This window comes from Nelumbo nucifera, chromosome 5 (assembly GCF_055504915.1).
Source record: "Nelumbo nucifera cultivar China Antique chromosome 5, China Antique-T2T, whole genome shotgun sequence".
Lineage (NCBI taxonomy): Eukaryota > Viridiplantae > Streptophyta > Magnoliopsida > Proteales > Nelumbonaceae > Nelumbo > Nelumbo nucifera.
The window spans coordinates 15071972-15083831 of NC_142653.1; the positions used below are offsets into that span (position 1 = coordinate 15071972).

Consider the following 11860-nt stretch of genomic DNA (forward strand, 5'->3'; position numbering starts at 1 on the left):
CGTTCAAATTAATTTTGTCCAAAACCGATCCTTGGACACCCTTAGCCCTTAGAGGGACTGACTTGAAAATTCCTAATCTATCCAAGGGGCCATTGCTTCTATGGTGAAAATGCCAAATAGCCAATGGTGCATGGGCAATGGCTATGAGCCCAGATCTGCACTGCTTGGTGCCTGCCACGCTATGTGTAGTGAACTGGTGATTGTTTTCCTACTTCCTACCCTGTTCTTTTTTCCATTATTCACGTAAAAATATTTTCTTGGGCAATTATTTTTGTTCCTTTAAAACCTTGAAATTCCACTTTTCAGCTTCAAGTGGAATTGGGAAAAATGTAAGGTGGAACTTGTCACGTTGGAAAACAAAGAAAAACAACTGAGCACGAAAACCAAAAGAATTAGGAGTGGAATACTTTTTTTATCCGTATCATTATTGTTCTGTAACAACCAATATAATGAAATAGATACATCATACAGACCGGAAGGAGCCCATTATTTCCAAAGAGAAACAAATAACCCAAACAAATCCCCCTCCCTCTCCATCTCAAGACTTGGCCAACTTCACCACCATATACAGAAATAGATACATCTTTAGATAAACACTGAAAATGGAATTAAAGGCCTTTACATGAGCAACCCCTCCACTATACCTGATTTATCCTCTACATTCTAGTCTACTTTCGATCAATCTATACTCAACATATACATTCCGCAGCTGCACTACTGACAGCGCCAGCTTCAGGAGCTTCAATTGAAAACAATGATGGAAAGAAAAATTCCAATAAACTGCCAGCCAATGAGGTGATGAATTACTTCCCAAAGAATCAATCTGTCATGGAGTCTACTTACTAATGTAAGAACCTTTAACATGGGGCATTTCCTTCTGACATAAGCAATCTGGCAAAGGGTTCACATAAAATGCTTCTTCTGATCGGAACCTATCCATACCCTTCGTTCCTGAGATGGGGCCCTTTCTCTTACGCGGGGATCCTTGACTGCCAAATACATAATAAATTTACACCCAAATTAGAAAAGTTCCATGTACAAACAGATCTGAAACAAATTCTATATTTCTACTACACAAGCTGTGCATGTCCATTCCATAGGCCCTAGACAGTCAGGTTGGGGGAGGGGAGGGCGGGGGGGGGGCGCATAAAAAATATCAAGTTGACCTTTGAGGCACTGACCCAATGAACTCATGCACCAAAAACATTTTAGATTCCACTGTATCAAAAAGTAGAGTAATATGCTCTCATTCCATTCTTTGTAATCATGAAAAATAGTGTTATATTTGGTAATTCTTACCGTCTTTTGTGGATTTCAACTATTTGATCAGAAAGACTTTTGCCTTCTTTTAGTGAACCCCTTTCAACTTTATCAAATAGCCGAACAAGTGCTTTCCTGGAAAAAAGAATAGGCAAGAATTCAACAAAGTTGCAACCTCTTGAAAGACTGATTAAACACCGAAGTTTATTCAATCCCTCTCTCCCAAGAAAAATGCCTTGCCTGTCTGGAGAAATTGTTTTCCTGTGTCCCAGATAACGACGATGACCTTCAACTGCCCTTGCCATGTTACCAGAATAGGAAGGGATAAAAACATCACTTTCAACTGATACAATGTAGTCCAGTGCAGCCATTTGAGATGCATGACCCATGAAAGGTTCAAGCTCATGCATGGATGCTAGTTTTTCCTGGTGAAACATTTAGAAGTGAACAAATAAGCTTGCCATCAAAAGCAGCCAATAACGTAACTTGAATTATGCTTTTCCCACCTATGATACTGAAATTTGTTAAGAGAACATTAGAACTTTTCCCAAGTCGAATTGCTACATGACTGTTATATGATAAAGTCATATCTCAACTTAAGTAAAATACAATCCAAAAACATATGTACAGCTGTTGGCCTGTTGGCAACATAAAGGAGCTGTGGGATGGGTGGTTAGAATTACACCACTGGCAACAGAAGACAGTTTTACCCATTTGAACATTTTTCAAAACATAATTATCTTTGACATTTATGATTTTTATTCCTGCAAAAATTAGAATGAGCTGCCCTTTAGTCATAATAGCAAACCCTTCATCAACATATTTCCTCCAAATCTTAGATCTGGTGAGCTCAAATTAGATTCACTTCTCACCTTCCATGGGGAATTTTAGACACTTCAAATATTTGTATGAACAGGTAAGCACATGGGCATGCACAAAATGTAACAACAGGAAAAGAACGAGTGTCGGAAAAAGTAGAGATGTATAAACCAGCTACAGAACCATCTAACAACGAAGAGGAAAAAAGAACCACAATCCACAAGTTACAAAAAATTAGAAGTTCCGCCAGTACGTAAACAAATACGAGCTTGCCTATGAAAGCAGAAGATTTAGAGATGAGAACCTAGAACATAAAGGAGAAATAACTACATATTTTTTCATCTAGGCTGTAGTTGACACCTAAACTCATTGTGAGATCTTGCAATTTCTTTTAAGTCAAAGTTATCTGGGGGAGGGAAAAAGGAAGTTACATATCAACATAAACATAACAGTTAAATACAAAAATGTCAACCACTCAGAGCATGACTGTTGACCCCACACAAATCTCAAATCTTACAATACAGCCCAAAACAAGTTTTCCCCGAGGGTCCCCTGCCTTACCAAATTGTCAGCCACAGCATTGGCTGATTTCCTTACCAATTTGAACATTACTCCCACTTCCCTAGCTAAGCAAAGTATTTCCCTCACCTGTTGTCTAAGGGTCCATACACCCAAGCTTTTTGTCTGCAGCCATCCTATTAGAAGTTTAGAGTCTCTCTCTACCTCAAGGTTTTGATATCCCCATTGCTTGGCTGATCTCATACCTTGGAGTAGAGACATAACTTCTGCCCTTAAGGAATCTCCCACACCTATTGGATCAGAATAAAGTTCTTGCATCCTGTCCTCCCCATCCCTGAACACTCCCCCAACTCCAGAGGGCCCCGGGTTGCCCAATGAGCTTCCATCAAAATTCAATTATATTCTTTGTTGTGCTGCAGGTGTCCAAAGGGGCTGAACCACACTTTGTGCAACTGAAGAGTTCGCCACTACTGACCATCCCCTTAGGATAGCCTCAGCTGAGAAAATTTTGAACATTTCAGTTGCTTCCATCCAATGTATTACCCTAACAACCATGGAGTCAATGACTTGCTCCTTAGTTCTTTCCACTCCTTGGAATATCCTGTTATTCCCCTCTTCCCATAACAAACCAAACATGAAAAATTCAAGTCTTTTTGAAGAGGCCCTAAAACCAGGGTTTGGAACTGGAGTGTTTTTGTGTAACCACTTGAAAAATTTAACAGTTCATGCACCTAAAACTCCCAGTCTAAGCACATTCAAACAATAATACCTTGGGAGATCCTGTCTCCTATCTGTCTTTAGCATAGAGGCATCTACAACTATCAAGAACTAAAAATTGGTCAGATCTTTGTTTAACAAACTTCCAAATGCATTTATTAGATGATTTATATGCAACACACTTTCTTTTCATCAATTTATACTTGACAGTTCTAGATGTCAATTTTTTAATCAAGCTGTTTAGATTACCCATCCATATGATACAGAAGCATGGATTTTAGGCCTAAGAAGCTTCCTTTACATGTTTTGGGTGTTCACAATGATTTAAGGCACAGACCCACATATGGCCATGGTTTGGAATCTTCCCCACACAACCCAACAAGCATCACAATAGAAAACTGAGAATCACAGACAAATTGAAAAACTTAAGTTCAAACTCTTGAAGATCACCATCATCATGATAATTTGTTAATTGGAACAAAATGAAACCTAGATCCAAAGAAAACAAAACCAATTAAAAGTTCATACCTTGCTCATTAAAATAGGAAACCGGGACCGAAGCTCAGACATTTTAGAATCACCCCCATATATGTCCCCTGCAGCAATATATATAGGTGTGTTTGAAGGGTATCCTAGAGCAGTTAGGAACATTCCAACCTCCTTTGGAGTTAATGGACAATATCCCTTGTTCCTCTGTTCAATGGGATCTATATCTTTCACCTTCCAATAAGCAGTGTTCTCTCTGCAAGAGAAGTATAACAATAATTAGGGAAGGAAGCATCAGGTTTTAGGATCAGCAATTCAGCACAATCAGAAAAGATGCATGTTTTCCAAAGAAATGCTTCTCAGAAGAATATATAACTAGTTGACTTTCAGTAAATGCCCTCATAGAAATATCTCCCACCTGATTGTGGTTAGTTCATCTGCTTCGGCAGGAGACAAACCATGTGTACATCCACTAAAAGCAAGCATGTCTTTCTCATAACGTAAATGCAAAGCAATATAAGGACCATAAGACCTCATCCTCTCTACCAACAACTGCAAAGCAATGCATAGGAAACTTCAATTACAATAATTTTACAAACTACAGTAATCACAAATAAGAAAAAAAAGTAGTTTAGCAATTACTTTTCCCATTGCCTCAATCCGAGGGGCAAAACGAAGGGCCTTATAACAAGCACGGCAACGCAGCTTCTGAATGTCCACAGGTAGATTATTATTTGCGAGGCGAGAGTCAGATTTAGCTGTTCGAATAACCTAAAAAATGGTTTAATTAAATAAGACTAGATTGTTTATATAAATCTTTTTTTATAAGATTGTTTATATAAATCAAGTAATTCTAGTCAAGCAAATGAATGAAAATACCTGATATTCTTCCCACATGTGAGCAATCTCATCCTGGTAGTAGTCTATACCTGACCAGCTTTTAAAGTGCTTAACTGCCCGAGTAGCGGTTGTCAGATCCTTTGGAAGTTTTTTTATTACTTTAACATCATTAGCCAAGGCACTTATAAAATGATCTTCATCAAAGACATCAGAGAAATTGCTGCCATTTAAACAATTAAAATACTTTAACTTGTTAACCATGCATCACTAAGGAAAAAGAAAAAATTGCTATGACAACCTCTACCTAGAATCTTGCCAAAATGAACGTTTATCAAGTTCTGGAATAACAAGAGTGGCATTAATGATACGGGCCACAGCTACCATGTCACAAATCTGCAGCGCAAGTAAAAAATTCATTTCAGCTATGGAAAATGGACATATGTACCACCACCAAAAAACTAACATAGGATACTAAGGTACCAAGGTGCAGATATGATTCCTTATCAAATCGATAATGCATAATAATGACCATTGGTGGAGGGGAGCAGGAAACAGGATTTCATTTATCCAACCCCCTAAGTTGGAATAAGGCATTGTTGGGTTGAATTCCCCATTCTATTCAAAAATGTTTTTTTTTTCCCTTTCCCCCTGATCTTTTCCTTCTAATGACATAATTGTGGAGTCATTTGGAGTTTGGACAAACTATCCACCTGCACCGAAACTATTGGCTTGACAGTTTTCATTTTGGTGATTAACATGGTACCATACACCTAGGCCTAGTGTTATGGTTGTAGCCCCCATAAAACCGAAATAAAAGAGGTACAATAGTTGTCATTTGTCAATAGGACCAGATGATCCAGATCAATAGTCGCAGAATGTTGGTGTCTCCTACAGTACCCAAGATGAAAAGTTCTAGTTCAACAAGACAAGTACCAACTGCCAATCACTCTTTCTATGGATCTATGGCCAAATTATAGCAAGATTTAACACCCCATTTGACAAATTTAAGCAATGTAAGCATTCATTATGTGCGTCCCATAAGGAACCATTTTTTTAGTTATATGATCTAGTCTGATTTGATTTATCAACGTCTTATTTTGAAGGAAAACAATTTTTATCTATTGATAAGTACCAAATTTGCATATTTTTTCAACAAATTTTTGTGGATGGCAAATTAGAACAATGATGATGGATTTTTTTTGGTAGAACAACAATGATGACGGATGGGTTAATGGGACATTTACAAATTACAATGTGTAATTTAAGCAAGATATTTTGTTCTGTATGGTATAGATAAGCACAATTATTGGATTATATTTTTCTAGTGTGCATTTACAGATTGACCTTTGTAAGCATTAAAAATAGTTACTTCTTAACACATTTGGTGTATATCTAGTGTACATTTAAAGATTGACCTTATGTAAGCATTAAAAATAGTTACTCCTTACACATTTGGTGCATATCTTAGTTTATCTTAATCATACTGATACCAAAAACAAAAATGGGTTATCTGTTAGTCAGAATAAAAAATATCATAAATATTCCTAGCAGAACCTGTCATCTCATATGTACTGAGCAAACACAGAGAAGATGGCATTAAAACTGCAACATGCACTTAATTTCCTAGTTGATATTTAGAAAGTTACATCAACCTTCACTAGTAATACTTGCTATCCCACACCTTTAGAGCAAGATTAAGCAGTCAAAAAGGTCATTTAAGCTAGCTATAACAAGAATCTAGCTTCACATTGATATGTCAGGAAAAGTCTTTGACCTTTATTAACAAGAATAGATTGAATAGAACTAAATATAAAACTCTCTTTATATAAAGTTCAATTTAGGCAGGAAACATGGCGGCATAGAAAAAAGGTTCAAGCCTAAGTCACCAAGGGATGAATTTTATTACATGGAAAATGAAAGAATTAAAAATATTAAATTTCTTTAGTACTATTCGTCTAATTGTTGAATTGCTACATCAGTCATTTCATTGTTATAACAAGCATGACACAAGCACAATTTTCCTTTCCAATAAACACACAAGGCTAAAACATGCTGAAATTTATTTACCACACCACTTTTCCTGACAAACCACCCAGAATACAAAATAGATAGTAAGGCTAGATTGGACTCATAGAGATCCTGGAAATAATAGAACCTTTGTGTAGAAGAGGTGGAAACAATGATACTAACCCCAGCCCGCATCTGGTTGAGTCCACCATTGGTATTAACAAGCAAGTAACCACGCGACTCTGAAGGAGCTGATAAAAATAGATATATAATAAGGAAAATTTGTTCAATAATTGCTTATATTGAAAGATTTAAAAGTAATTCCGAACTCTACTTGTCTCACATGAATACAATGGACTAGGCTCATCACAGGGCACAAAATCACGAGAGCGAGGAGGTTTCCACAACTTGTTGAAATCCAAAATTCCCCTCGAACCATCCAACTGTCAAGTCTAAGGGAGTGAAAACATGAAAGATCCATAACTACTTTGCGCTAACAAATATTATCTAAAACTAAAATATTTGATCCACAGAATACTGGCATTAGATTAACTGCCTCCAAGTCTTTAAACATTTTTTAAGGAAAAGGTAGAGGATCAATGCTCAGACATTACAATTATAAATCAATTGAAAAGATTAATTAAAACACAAAAACCTTAGTTAAGGGGGGAGGAGCTTTCGACAACTGGGGCGGAGAGAACTCTTGTGTCCAACTTAACTCATTGGTCAACCTGTTGTAACTGATTTCATGTTGCTGCAAAACGAAACAACCCCATATAAGCATACAATCTCATCTCACATTCCCAATCACCAATATTGCAGAAATATTAAACATTTGATGAATAACTCGAAACCCAAAAAAAAAAGGAAAAAGAATACCAGATTAGTCATCAAAGCGATGAATTAAATTCCAAAGCACACTAATTTCACGCAACTAATACAGAAATTATAAAATAAAAGATAAAAAGGAAGACTTGTTGGTAGAGAATTGAAAATAAAATTCTTCAAGCTGATCTTTAATGGCCATCTCTATTATTCCGAAAATAAAAAAAAGGGAAAATTAAGAACAAAATAACAGCAAAGCCTGATACAGATAAAAACGATTTTCTCGAAATCTAAAATCAGGAAACCGAGATAACAGATTGTACCAAAAACAGAACATAAAAATCACAGGAGCCGCCAAGAAACTGAAAACCCTAACCAGGATTCTCAGAAATGCCACAAGAAAGCCATATGAAATAAAAAGATAAAGAAATAATGAATGAAATGATGCAAAAAGAAAATTGCATACTTGTGATGCAGAAAGAAAAGGGGTGAGAAATATTTAGACGGTTACCGCGGGGAGCTTGTAAGAGTCGGAAACAGATGGGAGCTTGGCCGAAGGAAAGACGTGTAAGTGTACAGAGAGCAGAGCCAGAAGAGCTATAGCACAAATGGCGTACGTTAACGCAGTCCGCAGCAAAACCAGAGGTATAAACCTCCGCTTATGCATCTCTCTATTTTGTTTCCTCTTACAACCTCTACAACGAAGCAACAGAACAATCGCAGACAACCATTTTAGCTCTACAAGTTTCTATCTCTCCATCTGTAAGATTCAAGACAAGCTTGCTTCTGCTCACTGTTATTCTTGTTAGTTGTTCCTGGCTTCCAGCCTTCGCTTTTTCGCTCGTTGCATAAATAAATAAATAAATAAATAAAAGGTTAAGATCTTGTGAGTTCTGAATTTCACAATAAAATAAAAACAAAGGAGATGGATGGGAGGAGTGGGGCCCGGAGAGATGGAGAGAAACGAGGATACAATTACGCTACATTTATCATCAACACCCCTCCACGTCCTTCCCCACTCCACTCGTTTCGGCCAAATATTTCCGTATATCACATGTACAGCATATGCCCATCAATCTCGAGTCGTGGACCGTCCAGACAAATCCCTTTTGAGATTGAGAATCTACCACCTTTCCATTTGAAGATAGGATAGGAAACCATAACCAGTTACCCTGTACGTCTTTTTCTTCTTGAGCAAAATTGATCACATGGTTATGATCTTGTGATTGGTGCAATTTTTGTGAAACAGGGGCCAACTGTAAATGGATTTAATTCCATTCTGAGGGATATGGGCATGCATGTGCGCTGCGGTCGATAGAGATGGTCAGCGGGTCATCCCAAATCCCAATAATGATGATTTGGTGTTTTTTTTGGACCAAACCGTCCAAGGGATTGTTACGTATTTCTGTCAAATGTTGCAAGAAACACTACTATTTTCTCCAAATAAACGTGAGATTCTCCAATCTCAGAAGGATTAAAAGAGAATGGAGCATGCATGGATCCAATCTGAGCAGCGTTAACTAATTAAGGGTCTGTTCGGTTTACAGTTAGAATTAGAATCCAAATCCTCTGGAATTAGAATAGGAATGATCTATTGGTTCAAATAAAAATGGGAAAGAGAACTAGAATAAACAAGAATAAGATTTTATTCCTCAGAGAGAGGCCCTTAAATAAGAAAATGTCATTCCAACAGAACTAAAAATAGAATTTCAATTTCACCCAACCAAACAGTTGGAATCAAAATATCCAATTCCAGACCCTTTTTCTCATGAATCAAACGGAGTCTAAATATTATGGATTAATCCATGTTTTCTAAAACAAATCCCAACCGGGCCTACCTAGACTCCAGTGTACTAGATCACAATACAATCTAATTTCAATTTAATATCTGAATTTTCTTCTCTTCAGGCAAAATTAAGGAAATGTAATCAGCCTGGGTTCATGATTCAGGGAAGAAGTCCCAAATAGTATTCCTTGCTTCAGCAAACTTTCACCTCTCTCTCGTGATCTTTTCCTTCTTGCCACCTGTATGGAATATATGCCCCGTTCAAAGGAAATCTCAGTCACGATTAAAATGAGTGAAAAGGGAAAAGATAAAAAAAAAGTGGGCCGAGGAGAAGTTTATGGCACAGCTTTCAGCTCATCTTGTTGGAAGCGAAGCGATTCTTTTAGAGCATTGAGGAACGGGACCCATGTGCATTCCCTTCTTCTTTTACGAACTGCGACGTGCATGGGCCCCCTCTCCATAAGACCATAACAACATAACGCGTAGTTTACATACGTCTTGCCGTCCGGACGAGGGTTCTGAATTCTGATCAATTCAAAGAGAATAGAGAAAGAGAGATGAAATCTCAAATCCGGAGGAGGTGTTTGGTCACTGCCATTATATCATATTAATTCATGCAAATCCAAACAATGGGCTGGCTGTGCCCAGTACAAATACGATCCATGGACGGATGGAGTAAAGAACTTGTCTGTCTTTTATTGGCTCGGTCTTTACTAATCTGACTAGGGAATGTTCATTACTGCATTATGTGACACCTTCCATGACGCTCATGACCGCTTTTTTCTCGCTTTCTCTCTGGAGTCTGGTCCACATTTGTACATGGCTAACAAATTCGATTAATGAAACTTGGAAGTGCTCCATCTGGGAGAGGGAAGTGACAGGAAGATGCCACCTGGCAAGCAGAGGGTCAGATGAAGTTAAAGTCTCAGACTTAAATTCTTCTCTACAAGTTTGTTCATAAAGGGTCGGCTTTGGTAAATACCAAACGTGGCAAGTGGCATACCGGCGTGCACCACATTTCTTTACTCTAATCAAATAGTAAGCATGGCTTTAATCATTTATCTTTTCTTTTTTCAAGGAGACAAGCTGCTTGTCTTTTTGAGTACGGTGTGTGGTCTGCGTTCCGCTGCCTTCAGCAAGAGACGGAAGAAGAACAAGTCCACACGCAACGCTCGCCAATCTCGAGCTCCTGATGAGTTGACCACAATTCAGATGGGAAAGTTATAGTGATTTGAAGTTGCTATTGATTTGTGACTCCGTAATTCTCTGTAAAATTTATACACAAATTCCGATTTCCGAGATTTTAAGCGTTTCAATTCTCAAACCTGCATTTCTTTCCGCCGTGATGGCAGGGAGTAGCTGGGAAGGCAGGGCCCCCTTAGACTGTTGTTCAGAATTCATCACCCGGCACCGTCACGAAGTGGGCTGTCGGTGGAAACATTTTCACATATCGTAAAGTAGCGGTCTAACACTAGTTTTTGTCTGCTCGTTTGTATTTTGTTAGTTGGTATTTATTACTAGACTAGACGTGAACGCAGGAGAGCACAAGAATTTAATTACCATCTGAAATCAAAATTGGTGTACGTATACGCCGTATATTTGGAGTTCACATATGCATCCCACAACACATCCTCGCCGTACATTGGAAATCTCTTCATGATGACATCATCTATTCTATAAAAGTGCTCGCCCCACAACACATCACATATCGTAAGTAGCGGTAATAAAAATACTTTTATATGATTTCATAAAAATACTTTTTATAAAAATGCTTGCTTAAAAATTGAAAAAAAATAAAAGACAAAATAGTCACAAATCCTTATTTAAGTGCTTATTAAAAAAAATACTACTAAACACCCAATATGAAAAAATTAAGTGTCAAATACAAACAAATGAATGCTTATTCGAAGAAGTACTTATTTTTAACATAAGCACTCTCAAACATGACCTAAGTTGTAAAACAGCCTAATTACCAAAGCCCACATAAGACGCCTATACCTTCTACCACAAGTGCAATGGCTTCAAGCAGCCTTATCGACCTTTGTCATGGACAGCCTTGAACATGACGCATAGGCCAGTCTGCCTCAATGTAAATATTATAATAGTAAATAGATTGATATTAGTTCATTTAGAGTTGGAATCAAATTCCAATTCCGATTCAAAGCACCTATTCCAGGAAACCAAGCGACCCTAAAAATGTCCATCTTTCTTTCTAAGTGGTCGCAGATACGGAATTTCTTTCGTCCTTCGTGGCTCCTCATTCAAATCCAATGGTCCAGATACCTTCGCATAAAACTTGAGAGATCGGCTTCTATCAGGGCAAAGCTGTGCCCACACCTTTCCACCCTTGCATTGAGAATATCTCCTCGTAAAATAAAGCATACAAGTATGCTTTTATGGAGATATTCTCAATGCAAGGCAGTAAAGGGTGCTCGAACCGGCTCCACTGAAGCAGAACTCAAAACTTGAGATAATAGCCTTTTTCCTTTATTATGGGAGGTGAGACACGTTCCCCATGCTCTTGGACTATTCCCTTGGCAAATAACCCCTTTAGTAATTAACTCGTTTCAAACAGAATGGATGAGTAAACTGGCTACACTT

General features: G+C 37.8%; 1 protein-coding gene across 1 annotated transcript; it reads right to left on the bottom strand.

The window, feature by feature from the left end:
* Positions 1–392: 392 nt before the first annotated feature.
* Positions 393–8306, bottom strand: LOC104604396 (O-fucosyltransferase 7-like). The gene is made up of 12 exons (XM_010268700.3): positions 7985–8306; positions 7304–7402; positions 6992–7091; positions 6832–6899; positions 4946–5034; positions 4681–4861; positions 4444–4572; positions 4220–4353; positions 3844–4057; positions 1501–1685; positions 1300–1395; positions 393–989 (listed from the first exon to the last, which is right to left on the bottom strand). The coding sequence occupies exons 1-12, from the start codon at positions 8138–8140 to the stop codon at positions 836–838; spliced, it is 1605 nt and encodes a 534-aa protein (XP_010267002.1). The 5' UTR covers positions 8141–8306; the 3' UTR covers positions 393–835.
* Between the last annotated feature and the right edge of the window lie 3554 nt (positions 8307–11860).